This window comes from Schistocerca cancellata, chromosome 1 (genome assembly GCF_023864275.1).
Source record: "Schistocerca cancellata isolate TAMUIC-IGC-003103 chromosome 1, iqSchCanc2.1, whole genome shotgun sequence".
NCBI lineage: Eukaryota > Metazoa > Arthropoda > Insecta > Orthoptera > Acrididae > Schistocerca > Schistocerca cancellata.
This window is the reverse complement of record NC_064626.1, coordinates 821919122-821938481: the sequence shown is the minus strand read 5'-3', so window position 1 is coordinate 821938481 and position 19360 is coordinate 821919122. Positions and strand designations below refer to the sequence as shown.

The window sequence follows — 19360 nt, the reverse complement described above, 5'->3', positions numbered from 1 at the left end:
CTCCCATTCTATAGCTGTCAACCTGAAATCCCCCCCCCCCCCCCCTATTACAACAACGTGAACAGAAACTTAATCACTGCAAGTTCTCCCTGAAGCGCTCTGTCACTACAGCTCATGAAGTAAACTGTTTATAAAAGCATCCACCTACCCTGCTGGACCAACGTTGTTGGTTAACTTCACCCAGATTATTTCACAATTCGGAATGTGTAATAAGATATTATCGAATTCTTTACTGCAATAAATACGCCACCACCCCTGGCGCCTCTAATCTACAACAGCAATAGTCTATATTTAGGATTTCGTTGCTATTCGCTTCCGGTTCCAAGAAACTTCAATAAGTGGTCATACTAATTCTGTAATCATATCATGGATGGTCCTGCAAACATTTTCTATTTACGATTGGCCAGGACGAAAATTTTCTGAGAATAATGTAGCTGCCCTACTTTCGATTTCAGCAGGCAGTCCATCACTGGTCCCAAAAGGCCTTCCTTTAACATAAAAAACCTCCTCATGTACACAACATGTATTCCGCTACCCAAACTGTCCTTCATTCGTGTATTTCACGTCTGACCTGACAGCAGAGGTCGAGAAATTCACACCCGATATCATCCCAGAATTGTCTGAACCTAGGGTTTAGACGTTTCTCTTTGCTCCAGAGGACTGTGATCGACTCTGGGTACAATGCTGTAATTAGTGTGCAGAGCTTTCACCCCACGTGCGATATTTTACCTAATCAGAGCAGAATAGAGTATGTAAGTTCACATTCGGACTGTCGCACACAGAAATTTGGAGATGCGCCACGGTGAGTGGAGTACGAAGAACTGCTAGCTGTGTGTTATTCAAGTAAACAGTTCATGTACTTTCAGGGAGAAAATGAAATATACATATAAATGAGACAGAAATAGCAACTGACTGTTAAAAGACGGACATTAATCATTTGAGGATCGATTTTATACGTGTTTTTTCCCTCATTTACGACGTTGTATTGAAAAACTGTAAGTACCGCAAGTTATTTTCCATGCGCCGCTTATTTTTTCAGAAATGAAAATGTAGACACCCAGACACGATAGCTACGTAATTATAGGATAGTGCTTGAGGCGTGGTATATTATGTATATCAGGAGGAGGGTTTTGACGACCTAGATACACGTAGCGAATTGTCTGCTGCAGCAGCCTCAGGCGCTTCACCTTGCTGGACGCGGCGCTGCTGTCCTCCACGGTCAGGGCCGCAACTGTACAAGTTTGGTGAGCCTGCTCCTTCGTCTTCTCTTGTGCAGTGTCTGAACGCCTCGTCTCCACCATCGCGATGTACTGATTCTGAAATGAAAACAACTACGTACTAGTTGGATTAAATTTACAGAATGCATATTTTTACAGATAGAACGTATTCCAGTATTTCGTCATGTAAGTTTGCTTTATAAGACACGAAAATTAATTTCATACCATTTTCTGTCAACTGAAAAACTTTAAACAATTGAATTAATTAAATATTTGAAAACATAGATTTTTTTTACTTAATGTTAAATTAATGGTTGGCCGGCCGTGGTGGCCGAGCGGTTCTAGGCGCTACACCTGGAACCGCGCGACCGCTACGGTCGCAGGTTCGAATCCTGCCTCGGGCATGGATGTGTGTGATGTCCTTAGGTTAGTTAGGTTTAAGTAGTTCTAAATTCTAGGGGATTGATGACCTCAGAAGTTAAGTCCCATAGTGCTCAGAGCCATTTGAACCATTTTGAAATTAATGGTTGTACACTCAGACTCAAAACATTAGGCATTATGAAGACAATGGAATGGGACGGAATAGGACGCAAATCGGTAGATGTAACGTACGTGTCTAAACCAACAAATGATTACAGTTTCAGAAAAAAATGGGTGATTTACTCAAGAGATAGAGTTCACAAACTGAGCGAGTCAAAAATGCGTTGGTCCACCTTCAGCCGTTACGCAGGCAGTTATACGGTTGACATTGATTGCCAAAGTTGTTAGATGGCCTCCTAAGGGATAACGTACCAAACTATGTCCAACTGGCGCGTTAGACCGTCGAAGCCCCGAGATGGTTGGAAGGCACTGTCCATAAAGCTGCAAGCGTTCTCATTTGGGGAGAGTTCCAGCGACCTTGCTGGCCAAGGTACAGTCGAAGACAATCAGTAGAAGCTCTCACTGTGTGCGGGTGGGCGTTATATTTCTGAAATGTAAACCATGAATGGCTTGTCATGAAGGGCAACAAAACGGAGCGAATATCGTCGACGTACTGTTGTGCTGTAAGGGTACCGCGGATGACAACCGAATGAATCCTGCTATGAAAAGAAATGACATCCCCGACCATTACTCCTGGTTGTCGGGGCGTACGGCCCATGACAGTCAAGTTGATATTCCACCCAGAAATGTCTTCGCTGTTCAGCGGGATATGGCATCTCATTGGCTGGAGTAGAATTGTCTTCAGTGATGAGTCTCTCTTCGAACTGAGACCGATGACCTCAGCACACCGGTACGTCGAAGGTATTCTACGTCCCGTTTTTTGCCCTTCATGACAAACCATCCTAGGCTTACGTTTGAGCAAGATTAAACCTGCCAGCACACGACGAGAGTTGGCGAGAGTTTCTGCTGCATGTTTTCGTGCTTTCCAAACCCTATTTTGGCCAGAAAGGTCGCCGAATCTCTCCCCAACTGAGAACGCTTGGAGCATCACAGGCAGATCTCTCCATCCAGTTCTGGATTTTGTCGATCTAACGTGGCAGTTGGACACAATTTGATCCGATGCCCCTCAGGAGGACATCCAACAACACATATCAAAGCCAAGCCGAATAACTGCTTGCATAAGGACCAGATGTCGAACAACTCGTTATTGACTTGCTCAATTTGGAAAGCTCTTTCTGTTGACTAAAAGAACTCATTTTTTTCCGAAATTGTAATCATTTGTTTGTCTGTACATACATGTCGTATGTACCGATTTCCGTCAAATTCGGATAATTCATTCGTACTGGGTCGTACTTTTTTATTTTTATTTATTCCTCTTTGTCTTAGAGCGTATTTGTGCTACTGCCAACTCTCCGATTAGTCTATACTTTTGAAACTATAAAATCTTCAGTGTTATTTCCTTTACTGTTGAGCTGTGTGTTTTACATATACTAGCCCTTGATTGCACAGTTTTTGGCTATAGAAGTATAGAGTTACAGTTCAAGCAATTGTGCTGCTGTATGTACTTTGAATTCTTTTAAACTGAGAATTTTTCTTTCGTTTTGCGTTTCCTTTGAAAATAACATTAAAGGCAGTACTCGAGTTTCTCGAATCGAATCACGTTGTACAGCATCCTAATATCTCGGAAGTATGTTGTGCATCAAGTCCAAATGAGCTTCTTCTTGTGCGCGATGAATGTCGTTCGTTGCAAAGGAAATGGGACGAAACCAAACTATTTTACAAGAAACAGCACTTATTAAATAGTGTAGGTATAAGAGTAGACACACATATTTTCCCCTGAAATGATACTATACGTATTACGTAAAAGTTTTAGTAAGGGGATATTGAACTGCCTATTTACAGCAAACAGACGTGCTATTTCGATGTTATTGCATGAAACGAATAGAATAACATAAGTTATGCTGCCATGTTGGAGGCAGTGCAATGATATCGTACTATTCTGTAATTTACAGTTTATGTAGTTTTTTATACATTAGTAATGGAATAATAAAAATCTTCATTCCACGTATCCAGCAATGATAATGTATCTGTAAAGATTCATGTTGTGTCCGTCCTTTTATTGTTGATGTTCAGAACAAAATTAGTTACTTTCACTTACAGGGTTACACAGTGTGATGAGAAACAGTCTCGAAAGCTTCTGAGGGTGTCACAGGGGAGATTGTGCTGAGAAATAATTGTTAAAGAAAAAAAACTGATAAGTTGCACCGTTTCCGAGTTACTTAGCACTGAAGTTAGCCAATCAGGTCATCACACGCGCACATTCAAGCAGCATACCAGAGACAGTGCCGCCAAATGTGTTCTCCGTTTGGTTTCCTCAAACCTAAAAAACGTAGCTTTTGCACACCTAGCTTAAATTTATAACTTCCGAAAAAACACGTTTTAACTATAATGAGCATTTGAACACGTGGAAATTCACGGGCCGACAGATGGCTGTGCATTGCCGCATTTTAGCGCGTGCAAGTACTTGAACTTGCGCACGTGACGACCTGACTAGATAACTTCAGTGCTAAATAAATTGGAAACGGAAAGACGTATAGAATTTTTTTCTTAACAACTTCTTCTCAGCGGAACTTACCATGCAATACAAGTTTTGCAGACAGTTTCTGACAACACTGTAGAGACTAGAGACAGTAATGTTTCTACATTTTCGTAGTGCCTCAAACATCTTTCTGCTTCAAGATGAACTGGATAAGTTATTGTTGAAGATATTTTTGCGTAGATATGAAAATGAGAATTAACTAAAATTCAGATCTGACCCCCCCTCCCCCCATTAAAATCAAAGACCGATTTTTTGTGGAATTTGACATTAGATCACGAAACTGTGTACGACCTACGTATACGAAGTATATTTTCAAGGAGACGGTAGAATCAGGTAATTTACCAACCGTTATGACTTCTGCAGCAGTCATCAAAGCACTTGGGAAGTATGATGTTCACTGTATCAAACGATCTATTATTCGAAACGAGGCATGTGACGATAGCCACTGTATGTTTGACACTCTGTTAGTTGTACAGCGGTATAAACCGTTACTAATACTGTAATGTCGAAACCACAGTCAAACCCAAATCTGAAGGTAGTGTCTTCAATGGAGTGTAAGTTTTAGAAGTACACAAAAAAACGAGTCAGATCGTTGTTGCAGAAGCAACGAAAAAAACATGCCAAATTTAAAAGAACGCAAAATCCCCAAGATTGGCAACGTTTTACAAAAGTTCGAAATATAGCGCGTACTTCAATGCGAGATGCTTTTAATAATTTCCACAACGAAATTCTGTCTCGAATATGGCAGAAAACCCAAAGAGATTCTGGTCATACACAAAGCACACCAGTGGCAAGACGCAATCAAAACCTTCACTGCGCGATAACAACGGTGAATTCACTGACGACAGTGCCACTACAGCAGAGTTATTAAACACGGTTTTCCGAAACTCCTTCACCAAAGAAGACGAAGTAAATATTCCTGAATTCCAATCAAGAACAACTGACAAGATGAGAAACATAGAAGTAAATATCCTCGGTATAACAAAACAGCTTAACTCACTTAATAAAGACAAGGCCTCCGGTCCAGATTGTATACCAGTCACGTTCCTCTCAGAGTATGCTGACAAAATAGCTCCATATTTAGCAGTTATATACAAACACTCGCTCACAGAAAGATCCGTACCTAAAGATTGGAAAATTGCTCAAGTCACACCAATATCCAAAAAGGGAAGAAGAAGTAATCCGCTGAATTACAGGCCTATATCACCAACATCGATTTGCAGTAAGGTTTTAGAACTGTATTCGAACATTATGAAGTACCTCGAAGAAAACGATTTATTGACATATAGTCAGCACTGATTCAGAAAATATCGTTCTTGTGAAACAAAACTAGCTCTTTATACTCATGAAGTAATAAGTGCTATCGATAGGGGATGTCAAATATCTCCATATTTTTAGATTTCCAGAAGGCTTTCGACACCGTTCCTCACAAGCGTCTTCTAACCAAACTGCGTGCCTACGGAGTATCGCCTCAGTTGTGCGACTGGATTCATGATTTCCTGACAGAAAGGTCACAGTTCATAGTAATAGAAAGTCATCGAGTAAAGCAGAAGTAATATCCGGCGTTCCCCAAGGAAATGTTATTGGCCCTCTATTGTTCCTGATCTATATTAACGACATAGGAGACAATCTGAGTAGCCGTCTGAGATTGTTTGCAGATGATGCTGTCATTTACCGTCTTGTAAAGTCATCAGATGATCAAAACGATTTGCAAAATGATTTAGATAAGATATCTGTATGGTACGAAAAGTGGTAATTGACCCTGAATAAAGGAAAGTGTGAAGTTATTCACATGAGTACTAAAAGAAATCAGCTAAATTTCGATTACGCTATAAGTCACTCAAATCTGAAGGCTCTAAATTCAACTAAATACTTAGGGATTACAATTACAAATAGCGTAAATTGGAACGATCACATAGATGATATTGTGGGTAGAGCAAACCAAAGACTGCGATTCATTGGCAGAACACTTAGAAGGTGCAACAGGACTACTAAAGAGACTGCTTACACCACGCTTGTCCGCCCTATTCTGGAGTATTGGTGTGCGGTGTGGGATCCGCGTCAGGTGGGACTATCGGATGACATCGAGAAAGTGCAAAGAAGGGCAGCTTGTTTTGTATTATCTCGAAATAGGGGAGATAGTGTCACAGACATGATACGTGAATTGGAGTGGCAATCATTAATACAAAGGCGTTTTTCGTTGCGACGGAATCTTCTCATGAAATTTCAGTCACCAGTTTTCTCCTCCGATTGCGAGAACACTCTGTTGGCACCCACCTACATAAGGAGAAATGATCATCACGATAAAATAAGAGAAATCAGGGCTCGCACAGAAAAATTTAAGTGCTCGTTTTTCCCGCGTGCCGTTCGAGAGTGGAACGGTAGAGAGACAGCATGAAGGTGGTTCATTGAACCCTCTGCCAGGCACTTTATTGCGAATAGCAGAGTAATCACGTAGATGTAGAAGGCACGTGTAATACTGAGGCTAATGTACAGTCAGAAAGGAACTGACGTCTGGACGGAGAGTACAGCTATTTAGACAGACAGCGAATATTCCAAAATGTTAGCATTTATACACACTTCGAATATTTCAGAATACACAAATATATGATAAATGCTAAATAACAAATAAGTACTAGTGGACGGGTGTGAACTGTCGACTTGAAGCCTACCAGCCAGCCACCCAGACCACTATGCTACACTGTGTGCACCGCAGTTCTCACCTAGAGAAACAGCGGCTTGCTGTTTCAGAAGTTCTCTCGAAGCCTACTGTAGCACCCTGGATCCAGGCCTTGTCAGTGGCCCGCCGTATGACGTTGCTGGTGGCTGATGAGCATCGAAGGTAGGGCCTGTAGCTGAAGTTTCCTCGCCGTCGAGTGGATAATCGATCTGTGCCTCTGACCTGTAGTAGGGCTTCATACGGAGGACATGGGTGACTCACTGTGCTCTTGTCTTCTTGATGAAGAGTCATAATCCTTCGGTTTCGTATGTGACGTCCGACAAGTCACAAAGGATACAATACGGCCGAAAGTGGTTCTTTAATAACTTCCGATGGTTCCACTTTCCCCCACAGGCGTAAAATTCCTTACTAAGTCTCCTGCGGTGTATGTCAAAGTCCGATGCTTGGTGTTATAGATCTATTGGTCTTCCTCCTGTGCGTCCAATGTCCGTTTTCAAGCCACCTGCCTTGCTTCTTCGGTCCTGGTGATAAGGTGTTTCACGTAGTAATCCTAGGTATTGTTCGGTTCAAACAGGAACAGTACATCCACAACCGTTTCGGCCTTACGAGCATGGGGCAGAAAGAATGATGTGAAACCTGTAGTTGCTTCATCGTGTTGCAAGCGAATGTCACTACAGGCAGCATTGTATTCCAACCTCTTTGTTCGACATTAACGTACATCGAGATGTGAGCGCATTTGCCTGTGGATGATAGGCAGTTGTCACTCTGGTTCAAATGGCTCTGAGCACTATGGGACTTAACATCTGAGGTCAGCAGTCCGATAGAACTTAGAAGTACTTAAACCTAACTAACCTAAGGACATCACACATCCATGCCCGAGGCAGTATTCGAACCTGCGACCGTAGTGGTTACGTGGTTTCTTACTGTAGCGCCTAGAACCGCTCGGCCACTCCAACCGGCTGTCACTCTGGGTGTGGTTGTCTCAGATACCAGTCTAGGTTGCAAAACTTTTCCATGGTCAGAGATCAACACTTGGGGTGCTCCGTTCTTCTAAATGATGTCTTCTACAAGAAACCTTCCGATTTCCGGACCTTCGGCAGTCGGCACAGCTTTAATGACAGCGTAGAAGATACGGTAGGCAGTGCAGACTGTTATCCATCGATTCCCGCTTGTCGGCTTCGGAAGTACCCCAAGAGGTCGTTTCCATTTCGGTGGAACGGCGCTGCTACAGGTGGGATTGGTACCAGTTGTCCCAGAGGTAATTGCGGCATGTGCTTCAGTCGTTGGTATTTCTTACAGTGGCTCTCATAGAGTCCAGGGAATCTATTTCTCTCTATAGTCTTTACGAATCCCATGTCATGGAAATTCTTCAGGATAGCTGGCCGTAGATGAGGTCGAATGACAGGCAACCATTTTCACCCCACTGGATCATAGTTCATCTTATATAATACTTCGTTTATGAACTGGAATTCTACTTTGGTCAGCTCCTCCTTATTTAAGTCTTCTCTGAATTTTGGTAGTGCTGGATCTTCTTTCTGCTCAGCAGCAACGTCATTTACTGCAGTGGTGAGTGAGATTTCATACACGCTGCTGTTTTTTGCCTTGAAAGGCAATCGCCATGCTTGTGTTTGCATCCATTTTTTGCGTATAATTATGACGACATACTCCTGAAGTTTGTCAGTCTCGCCACACAACCAAATGGATCCTTCAGGTTAGTCACCAAAAGTACGGAATGATAGTCTGCCACAACGGTGAATAGTTTGCCAAATAAAAACGGTCATAACCTGTTGAAGGCCGAAACCACTGAAAGGCACTCTGTCTCGGCTGTAGGATAGCTTATCTACGACTTTAGGGGTACTCTGGAAGCATAAGCTATCACCTTTCTGCACCTTACTGAATTTTCAATAGTAGTGCACCTATCCAATAACTGCTAGTGTCGGTGCCCTGCGCCGGCCAGAGTGTCCGAGCGGCTCTAGGCGCTACAGTCTGGAATCGCGCGACCGCTACGGTCGCAGGTTCGAATCCTGCCTCGGGCATGGTTGTGTGTGATGTCCTTAGGTTAGTTAGGTTTAATTTAAGTAGTTCTAAGTTCTAGCGGATTGATGACCTCCGATGTTAAGTCCCATAGTGTTCAGAGCCATTTGAACCATTTGTCGGTGCCGTGCCAAGCTCCATCGTCGTACAATGCTACAGCGGTAGTCACGAAAATAGGCACCTCGAGGTCACCTCACCGTCCTACAGCATGGTCCGTTTGTGAACATTTGAAATGTTAAGAAAAATTCCGAAAAAATATTGGACAATTTTTAGTCTAGAATATGATGGAAGTCTTTCCAAGAGAAAATTCTTGCGAGCTGCTACGAAATAAATAAATAAATCGTTAAAAGTAATGTTACCTTCAGCCTGTGGAAAAAAAACGGAGCCATTGAGGTATTTGGACTGAAAATAATATATGAACACTGTTAAAGTTAATAGATGCGTGTGATAGACGTTTTATTGTGAGGACGTCAAAGTAATCTGGGATAAAAAATAAAATACTGTAAGATGTGTGAAACAGTTTCGCCTGTATAACGAAAAATGTCGTTGCTCATGATTTTGCTTTCTGTTGGACCCTGTAGAAACTTCCAACAAGAAAATTGTTAAGAGGAGTATGAAACTATTTTTGTTAACAACTGAGGCTTTTTTTCTTTTTCTTTTTTTCCCGCAGATGTGCACGAGTACTGTATACGGCCGCCAGGATTTTAGTTCAGTCTTAATACGACCGGAGTAGCACTACACGTAGGCCCGCTCCTGCGTTTCACTAACTGCCAAACACCTGTCAATGCATCGCCACGCAGAAGACTGAAACCACACATGAACACACGATACCGTACGGAAATTCAAAATATACATATAGCGTTGGTCTACTGCACTGTTTAATTCACATGCGGCAACAAAGCTAGGAGGCAGGAAAATCGCAGCGCTTAATGCCGACGTATTCGAGGGAGCAGGTGTGACGTTCAGATGTCAAATTTCGTGAGAGGTACTCCAGCACTGGAGAAGATGTCAGCACCTTCTTAAGGACAATGAGGAAAGATGTTTCTTGCAGATTATTCCAAGAATATTTGCCGTCTCCCTGCAGTAGTTCTTGCAATGGATGTTCCTTGGTACAGAAGTCCTTCCACATTCCGAGAAAACTTCTCACATCACGAACGTCCTGTGCCTTCTCTTATTTTCTCTGGATTGAAACGCACTCCCTTAACATTAGTAGGTATTTCGAGATTATTACTTGTTTACCTTCGAAGAAGATTTTTCTTTGAATTTAGGCTAAGACCTGCAGTCTGAACGCACTTCAGTACGACTATTAGGTGGCTTTAATGTTCTTCAAATGTCTTAAAAATGACAAATTTAAATCCAAAAGACACGTCGTCTATTTAAGTTCTTGAAACATTGTTCATCGTAGGCTCGAAGGTGGCTGGAGCGTCACACAGTCCAAATGACATAACTTTGAATTCATAGAAGCCATCAGGTGTTATAAAGGCAGTTTTTTCCCGACCAGTCCCGTCAATATCGATTTGCCAGTAGCCTTTCTACATGTCTATAGCTCAAAAATACTTTCATACTTTCAAGCCGTCTAGGGTGTCACCATAGTGCAGCACTAAGTAGACATCTTTTTTCATGATTTTGTTCAGTCGTCGGTAGTCCAAGCAGAAACGCCATGTGCCATCATTCTTCTTCACAAAAACGGCAGCAGAGGACCAAGGGCCATCCTACAGCATCTTCTCTACTTCCTCTTGGAGTACCCACCGTTCAGCCGAAGACAAGCTACACGAGCACTGGCTAATTAGTCGGTGATTTCCAGTGTTCATACAGTGTTTTACTACCGGACACTTGGTCTCGGGATTTGAAAGCATCTGAAAACTGGCACAAAACAGGTAACACTCGCCGACGTTGTTCCTAGGTGTGGCACATGGGATTCTAGTGGCAGTTCGGTAGTAGGTTCCTCCCTTTCATTGTCTGTAGCCGTATGGACACGAAGCTGTCCGAAAAAAGAAATAAATAAATATATAAACACCGTTACGGCAAGCAGAGGAGTTAGATAGTTAGATTCCAATAATATCGAGGTGCTAAACCTGTGGAATCATAATAGTCAACTTATTGAAGAACCTGAGGAGCGTGAGTGGTTTCGAAAGTATAACTGTGATACTTATGGCACAGAACTCGACAACTTATGGGTCAAATTGAACAGAGCTCGCACTAGGCATGGTCAATGCGCAGATTAACTTTACAATTGACGTGCTACATAGTCTCCGGTTTGTGACTGTGGGGCTCCGAAATAGACAATCAAGCACATTAGAAGGGAACGCCCCTTACGTTCACACCAGGAGAGTTAGAGCAACGTCATGAAAGCTGAGCATAGAGCTCTTATATGGTTTAAGAACTTAGATATTGACATTTAGTTAGTTTTATATGTAGTTTTGTCTATCTGTATTCTTATTATAGACATACTAATGTTATCTAGCTATATATCTTCGCATGGAATAGTGGCTCAGTAGTTAGCGTAGCTGCTTCTAAATCTTGTGCCCCGTATTCCAAACCCGATTATTACTTTTTTTTCGTTTATATACTTACGTATGTAGGAGATTGCTACGCGAACGTTACCTAATGCATATTGATATAACGTTGTTATTATTCGTGTGCTAATTGTATGTCAGATGACTGAATAAAAAAAAAGAGCAAAGTATTTGAAGATTCAGTTGAAATTCTTGTAGTGTACCTTGATTTCTAGTCAATTACAAACACCGACTATCGAGAAAGTAATCCGTTATGCGTGGTTTGTCGCGAAATTATTGCACAAGAGCGAAATATTCACCAGTGTTAAACAACATTTCTTTCCGGTATCAGATTCATATGAAGAAATGGCAGTGTGGCAAACCCTCTTCGCTCGTTTCTCTAGGTGTTCGGAATATCTGTTTTTCGAATGTTTCTACAATCGGTATCATCCAAGGGAATGCACCAAATCTTCCTGAAGAATAAACATATGATTAAAATGTGAGATTTAATATAAGAATTCATACGAGAATGAAATTCAGAATATGCCATACATACTCATATTATATAATAAATGTGTGACACTTATCATGAAGTCCAGTTATAATTTTACAATTAATACAACGTCCTTATAAGCCCTAATTTGATAAAAAAACACTCATGTAGTAAACTTCTACGGAATTGAGTAGATTAATGAAAATAATAAAAATAAAATAAATAAAAAACAGTAATCCAGTTTCGACCGCTGGTCGCTAATTTAAGAAGCCGTGACACTAATGATTTGTCGCACGGTAAAAGTAGCATAAAGTACCTCGAAAATATGTCGAAAACTTTGACTGTCATTTTTTCAAAAACGGCCGAGTATCTACGGATAAATCAAGGCTCGTGCTCGCTTATTTTGACCCCCCTTCCACTACCACCATGACATGCAACACCTAACATTAAAGTTTGAAAATTGTCATGGTAAAACATCTATCAGAGCTGAGTACAGAAGGACAATAAAACAATCAAAAACTGAAAAATTTAGGAGATTGCTCAAAGAGATTAATTGGATGGATGTTTACAGCATCCAAGACACAAATGTAAAATACAAAACATTCATTAATAAAGTTAGCATCTTATTTGAAAATTGTTTTCCCCTGGAGGTAACTGAAGTCTAATAAGAAACCATGGATCACAGGATGGATAAATATATCATGTGAGACAAAAAGGAAACTCTATCTGATACGTAGGGACATCTTTGATACTAGCATTATAGCTCATTACAAAAATTACTACAAAATATTGAAGAAGGTTATCCAGAAATCTAAACACCTGCATTATGAGAAGAAGATAAATACATCCAGCAATAAAATAAAAACAATATGGGATATAGTTAAGTCAGATACAGGTAGGACCAGAAATCAGGAGGAACAAATAGCTCTAAAAATAAATGAAACCCTGGTAACATCGCAGTGAACGCACATTGGAAGCGTGTATTTGTCATCGCCATACTGGGGTATCACCCGGCGTGATGGTATGAGGTGGCATGGTTTCACGTCTCGGTCACCTCGTGTTCGCATTGACGGCACTTTGAACAGTGGACATTTCAGATGCGTTACGACCCGTGGCTCTACCCTTTATTCGATCCCTGCGAAACCCTACATTGCAGCAGGATAACGTACGACCGCATGTTGCACGTCCTGTTAGACTGCTGCCCTGGCGAGCACATTCTCCAGATCTGTAAACAGTTGGGAACGTCTGGTCAATGCTGGCCGACCAACTGGATCGTCACAATACGCCAGTCCCTACTCTTGATGAACTGTGGTATCGTGTTGAAGCTGCATGGGCAGCTGTACCTGTACACGCCATCCAAGCTCTGTTTGACTCAATGTCCAGGCTTATCAAGGCCGTTATTACGGCCAGAGGTGGTTGTTCTGGGTACTGATTTCTCAGGATCTATGCACCGAAACTGAGTGAAAATGTAATCACATGTCAGTTCTAATATAATATATTTGTCCAATGAATACCCGTTTATCATCTGCAGTTGTTCTTGGTGTAGCAATTTTAATGGCCAGTAGTGTAATAATAAATGAAAACTAATAACAGTGGAAATTGAGAAAGACAGACAACATCGAAAGAAAGATCGAAAAGAATAAAAATAAATTAACCATTATTATATAGTTATGTGAGGCGGGTGTGATATACTGTGAGAGTTTTTGAGTGGTCTTGTGCAATCTCGGAGACACGGGAACTCTTTGTCGATTTTTCTCTTTGCACTAGCTTCGGAAACATCGTCGAGCCAGAAACAAGTTGACGATGTCTGGAGAATTGTTCGTTTCACAGCGTGTGTCGTAGGTTAGGTACTTAAGATCCAGTCTCCCTTTATAACTCGACTGCTGACCCTCGACTTGGGAAATCTGAAGGTTTACTAAACCTGTTTCCCGTATTTCCTGTCCTGGTATCGAGTTGTTCACTTCCTCTACAGTATGTCACAACCTTCTGCCGTGCTCTCTTTTGGATTTCTGTGAGAAGTTTGAAGCTATTTAATTGGATAAACCATATTATTTGTCACCACACAATGCCTCGCAACAGGAGTGTCATGAAGCTGCTGGCTCGCTTCTACCATCTAGGACTCATAAACTGGACGTTCCTCTAGGGATTAGCCCGGTGCACCAGTGGTTCAGCCAAGACAGCTGGGCTGCTTCCTTTCTCTGGACTTTATATAAATAATCCGGATATCAGTCGTTCCCTATCAGATAGTGCAAAAGACTAGCGTTTGGTTAAACGTGAGCTACTTATTTTAAGTGGTCTGGATCAGCAAAAGTAGTCATCTATGATGATAATATCAACAGTCTATGCTAGATTCTCAGTCTGTGGTCTCAATCTGGACGAGTTTCCAATCTTCGCCCTTGGCACGAGACACTCCGTGCAGCAGTTGACTTATTATCTGGGCTAGCGCACTTTCAGCACAGTGGTAGTAAGTGGAGGAGGGATGTGCAGGACGAGACTGTTGCAGTTTTCTGTTGCATTTCCTCGATTCGGTGGTACCACTCCATGAATTTCTGCGATTCCCGGCGGGGTCAGGGATTTTCTCTGCGTCGTGATAAATGGGTGTTGTGTGCTGTCCTTAGGTTAGTTAGGTTTAAGTAGTTCTAAGTTCTAGGGGACTGATGACCATAGATGTTAAGTCCCATAGTGCTCAGAGCCATTTTTTTGGACTTTTTGGACTTTTTTGGACTTAACATCTGAGGTCATCAGTCCCCTTGACTTAGAACTACTTAAATCTAACTAACCTAAGGACATCACATACATCCATGCCCGAGGCAGGATTTGAAGCTGCGACCGTTGCGGTCGCGCGGTTCCAGACTGTAGTACCGTGGCCGGCCGATTATTTCGGAGAACGGACACACAAGCTGAACGCACAGTTGTACAACTACACCATGTGAACATTCACACACCCTTAGACGAGGTTCTTGACGTCCATGCAGCACAAACACCAGCCAGGATCGTCGTATTGTATGGGTAAAAGCAGCAGATAGTAAAGAGACGAGGTTCTTGACGTCCATGCAGCACAAACACCAGCCAGGATCGTCGTATTGTATGGGTAAAAGCAGCAGATAGTAAAGATACCGCAGCAGAAATCAGGGGCTTGTAAGACCGGTATTTGCTGTGGGACTGGAGGTACGGACACCTCCAGCCCGCCTCCACTCACACCACAGCATCGACGTGCACAAGCGATTTGGTCCCGTCTAAGGATCGCTTGGAGTGGCGTGCCTTGGTCTTCAGCGATGACACCATGACAGTAGACTTTTTCTGCACGCAAGTGATGGTCGTTTGTGCGTAGGACGTAGACCTGGTGAGCGTTGACTCGTACAGCACATTCGTCCAAGACACATTCGCCCCACCTTAGGCCTTCTCGTCTGGTGTGAAATAAGCTACAACTTTAGGTTCACCTTTGGTGTTTCTGAACGGGACGCTACTCAGCACTCGATACGTGCAGAATGTTGTTAGACCCGTTCTTGCAACAGGAAGATCATGTGTTGTTCCAATATGATAATGCCTGCCCACACAATGCGCGTGAAACTCAACATGCTATACACGTCGCGCAGCAACTGCCCTGGTCAGCACGATCTTCGGACTTGTCTCCAATCGAGCACGTGTGAGATATTACGGGACGAGAAGTAACTCGTGCTACTCGTCAACCAACAAATGTTACAGAAATATGTGCGTCGAGCAGGCGTGGCGTAACGTATCCAATGACAGTATACGCCACCTGTAGGATCAATTACATTACTGGCCGTTAAAACTGCTACACCAAGAAGAAATGCAGATGATGAACGTGTATTCATTGGACAGATATATTGCACTAGAACTGACATCTGATTACATTTTCGCGCAATTTGGGTGCATAGATCCTGAGAAATCAGTACCCAGAACAACCACCTCTGGCCATAATAACGGCCTTGATACGCCTGGGCATTGAGTCAAACATAGCTTGGATGGCGTGTACAGGTACAGCTGCCCATGCAGCTTCAACACGATAACATAGTTCATCAAGGGTAGTGACTGGCATATTGTGACGAGCCAGTTGCTCGGCCACCATTGACCAGACGTTTTCGATTGGTGAGAGATCTGGAGAATGTGCTGGCCAGAGCAGCAGTCTAACATTTTCTGTATTCATAAGGGCCCGAACAGGACCTGCAACATGCGGTCGTGCATTATCCTGCTGAAATGTAGGGTTTCGCAGGGATCGAATGAAGGGTAGAGCCACAGGTTGCAACACATGTGAAATGCAATGCCCACTGTTCAAAGTGCCGTCAATGCGAACAAGAGGTGACCGAGACGTGTAACCAATGGCACCGCATACCATCACGCCGGGTGATACACCAGTACGGCGATGACGAATACACGCTTCCAATGTGTGTTCACCGCGGTGACGCCAAACACGGTTGCGACCATCATGATGCTGTAAACACAACCTGGATTCATCCAAAAAAATGACGGTCTGCCATCCATGCACCCAGGTTCGTCGTTGAGTACACCATCGCATGCGCTCCTGTCTGTGATGTAGAGTCAACGGTAACCGCGGCCATGGTCTCCGAGCTGATAGTCCATGCTGCTGCAAACGTCGTCGAACTGTTCGTGCAGATGGTTTTTGTCTTGCAAACGTCCCCATCTGTTGACTCAGGGATCGAGGCGTGGCTGCACGATCCGTTACAGCCATGCGGATAAGATGCCTGTCATCTCAACTACTAGTGATACAAGGCCGTTGGGATCCAGCACGGCGTTCCGTATTACCCTCCTGAACCCACCGATTCCATATTCTGCTAACAGTCATGGGATCTCGAGCAGCAATGTCGCGATACGATAAACCGCAATCGCGACAGGCTGCAATCCGACCTTTATCAAAGTCGGAAACGTGATGGTACGCATTTCTCCTCCTTACACGAGTCATCACAACGACGTTTCACCAGGCGACGTCGGTCAACTGCTGTTTGTGTACGAGAAATCGGTTGGAAACTTTCCTCATGTTAGCGCGTTTTAGGTGTCGCCACCGTCGCCAACCTTGTGTGAATACTCTGAAAAGCTAATGATTTGCGTATCACAGGATGTTCTTCCTGTCGGTTAAATTTCGCGTCTGTAGCACGTCATCTACGTGGTGTAGCAATTTTAATGGCCAGTAGTGTATATGGCAGAGGCAGCGCCTGCATTGTCGCCCATGGAGACTACAGTAAGTACTAATATGGGTGTTTCAGCATGGGTCGATACCTGGTACATCAGATCCGCTTCTGTTATTGATCTGTAAATTGGAAACCTCTAAAAGATCGTATGAATTTTATTCCGGCAGTGTACCTAAATGGTCTGATGGAAGGAGAGTGCAGCACTCTGAGACTGTTTGTAGATACGCTGTAGTGTGCGGGACAATGCCGCCTTTAGAGAGTGTAGGAGGATACAGGATAACTTCGAGAAAATTTTTCTTCAGTTTGATGAATGTCAGTTTGCTCTAAAAGTAGATGAATGTAAAGTAATGCAGATGGGTAGGAAAAACAATCATGTAACATTCGAATGGTGATGTGGTTCTTGAAAATCGAGTAAATATCCACACGTAACGTCGCAAGGCGATATAAAATGGAACCAGCACATAATTTTCTACGAACGAGAACGTTTGTGCGAACCATTCTTGAGTTCTGCTCGAATGTTTGCGATCCCCCCAGGTCGAATTAAGCAAAGGCATCGAAGCAATTCATAGGCGTGCTACTAGATTTGTTACCGACAGGTTTGATGAACATACAAGTATTATGGAAATGCTCCGTGAACTCGAATGGAAATCCCTGAAGGGAAGACGATGTTCCTTTTATGAAACAGTATTGAGAAAATTTAGGGAATCGGTATTTGGAGCTGACAGCAGAGCGATTCTGTTGTCACCAATGTACATCTCGCGTAAGGACAGCAAAGTCAGGACCAATTAGGCCTCGTATGGTGGCATGCAGACAGGCGGTTTTCCGTGGTTCCGTTTTCGAATGGAGGAAGAAAATGAATGACTAGCAGTGGTGCAAGGTGTCCAACGCCATGCACCGTGTGTTGGCTTGCGGAAAATGTATGTAGTTGCAGATGTAGAAGATATTTCACGGGACATCGTACAACAAGTATTACTTATGTAATTTCATTGTGTGAGTAGCCACGCATCGTCGAAGAAAAGAATTTTAAATCATTACCGACGAATAAATTGATAGCTGTGGGAAACAATAACTGGAAAGCCATTTAGTGAAAAACAAGGTGGAAAACGTGAATCAATTTTTGATTTACTTTACCACACAACACATATCCATTATTTCTTGAAATAAGATCCTCATGATTTCAAAATCACTTTTATCGACAGGAAATGACGCTTTTCGCTATTTTGGGGCATCATCAGATTGGTATAGGGGTAAAAAATGACAATAGTGGGGCATATCCCGTGACAAATGGACGATGATTCCTTATAAAAGTTTACGTTACTGCCATATGTCGGCATTGGTGGACATAAGTTGGTTTCCAACATTAATTTATTACGTAAATTCATTGTTGTTGTCGATTGTAGAGAGGGCTGCACAGCCAGGAATTTTGCCTCTTTTGTGTTTTTATGTTAACTTTATCTACTCATTTTAATCTGCATATGCCTCTCTATCGTCATTTTTTTTAACCCTAGGCCAAAATAATGATGCCCCAAAAGGGCGAAACGCATCATTTCCTGTAAATAAAGAAGAGTTTGCAACCGAAACGCTCTTATTTGAATCAATTCCTGTACCAGACGCCCAGCACGGACTGGAACCAATTTTACAGAATCATCAGACAGAAACAATGTACATAAGCACAAATGAAAACGTATCTAGTGCATGGTTTTGTAAACTATGTTCTGCGCAACACAGCTGTTCCGCGGAAGGCGAATAGCTTCTCCGCGAAAAACTACTAATAATGTGCCCAGAATGAGATTTTCACTCTGCAGCGGAGTGTGCGTTAATATGAAACTTCCTGCCAGATTAAAACTGTGTTTCGGACCGAGACTCGATATCGGGACCTTTGCCTTTCGCGGGCAAGTGCTCCTTTATTAACAATGTGGTGATTTTTCCGACGTTTCGGCAACATTAATTATTTTTAAAAAATTTTATTATGATTTCTGTTTTACAGTTATAATTTAAAATTGAAATAATCGCCGAATAAAACAAGTTTTCCTCATTCTTTTTTAAGTTCAAGGATATATTCGGCCGTTTTGTGGATGACAGTGCGGGACCGCATCGTAGAGGGCAGGTGGAGGAAATCCTCGAACGAGAGGATATCCGATGAACGTCGTGGCCTGCCCGTTCCCCGATTTAAATCCCATCATGCACGTGGGAGGTGCGTTGGTTAGAGGGACTGCAGCACGTCCACATACACCGACGACGATCCAGAACTTGT

At 42.7% G+C, this 19360-nt stretch overlaps 1 protein-coding gene across 1 annotated transcript in view; it reads right to left on the bottom strand.

The window, feature by feature from the left end:
• Positions 1-1070: 1070 nt before the first annotated feature.
• Positions 1071-19360, bottom strand: part of LOC126105408 (glutamate-gated chloride channel-like) — a 187222-nt gene continuing 168932 nt past the window's right edge. The window contains exon 11 of the mRNA XM_049912342.1: positions 1071-1316. Within this exon, the coding sequence (XP_049768299.1) occupies positions 1071-1316 (246 nt within the window). The remainder of the gene's footprint in view (positions 1317-19360) is intronic.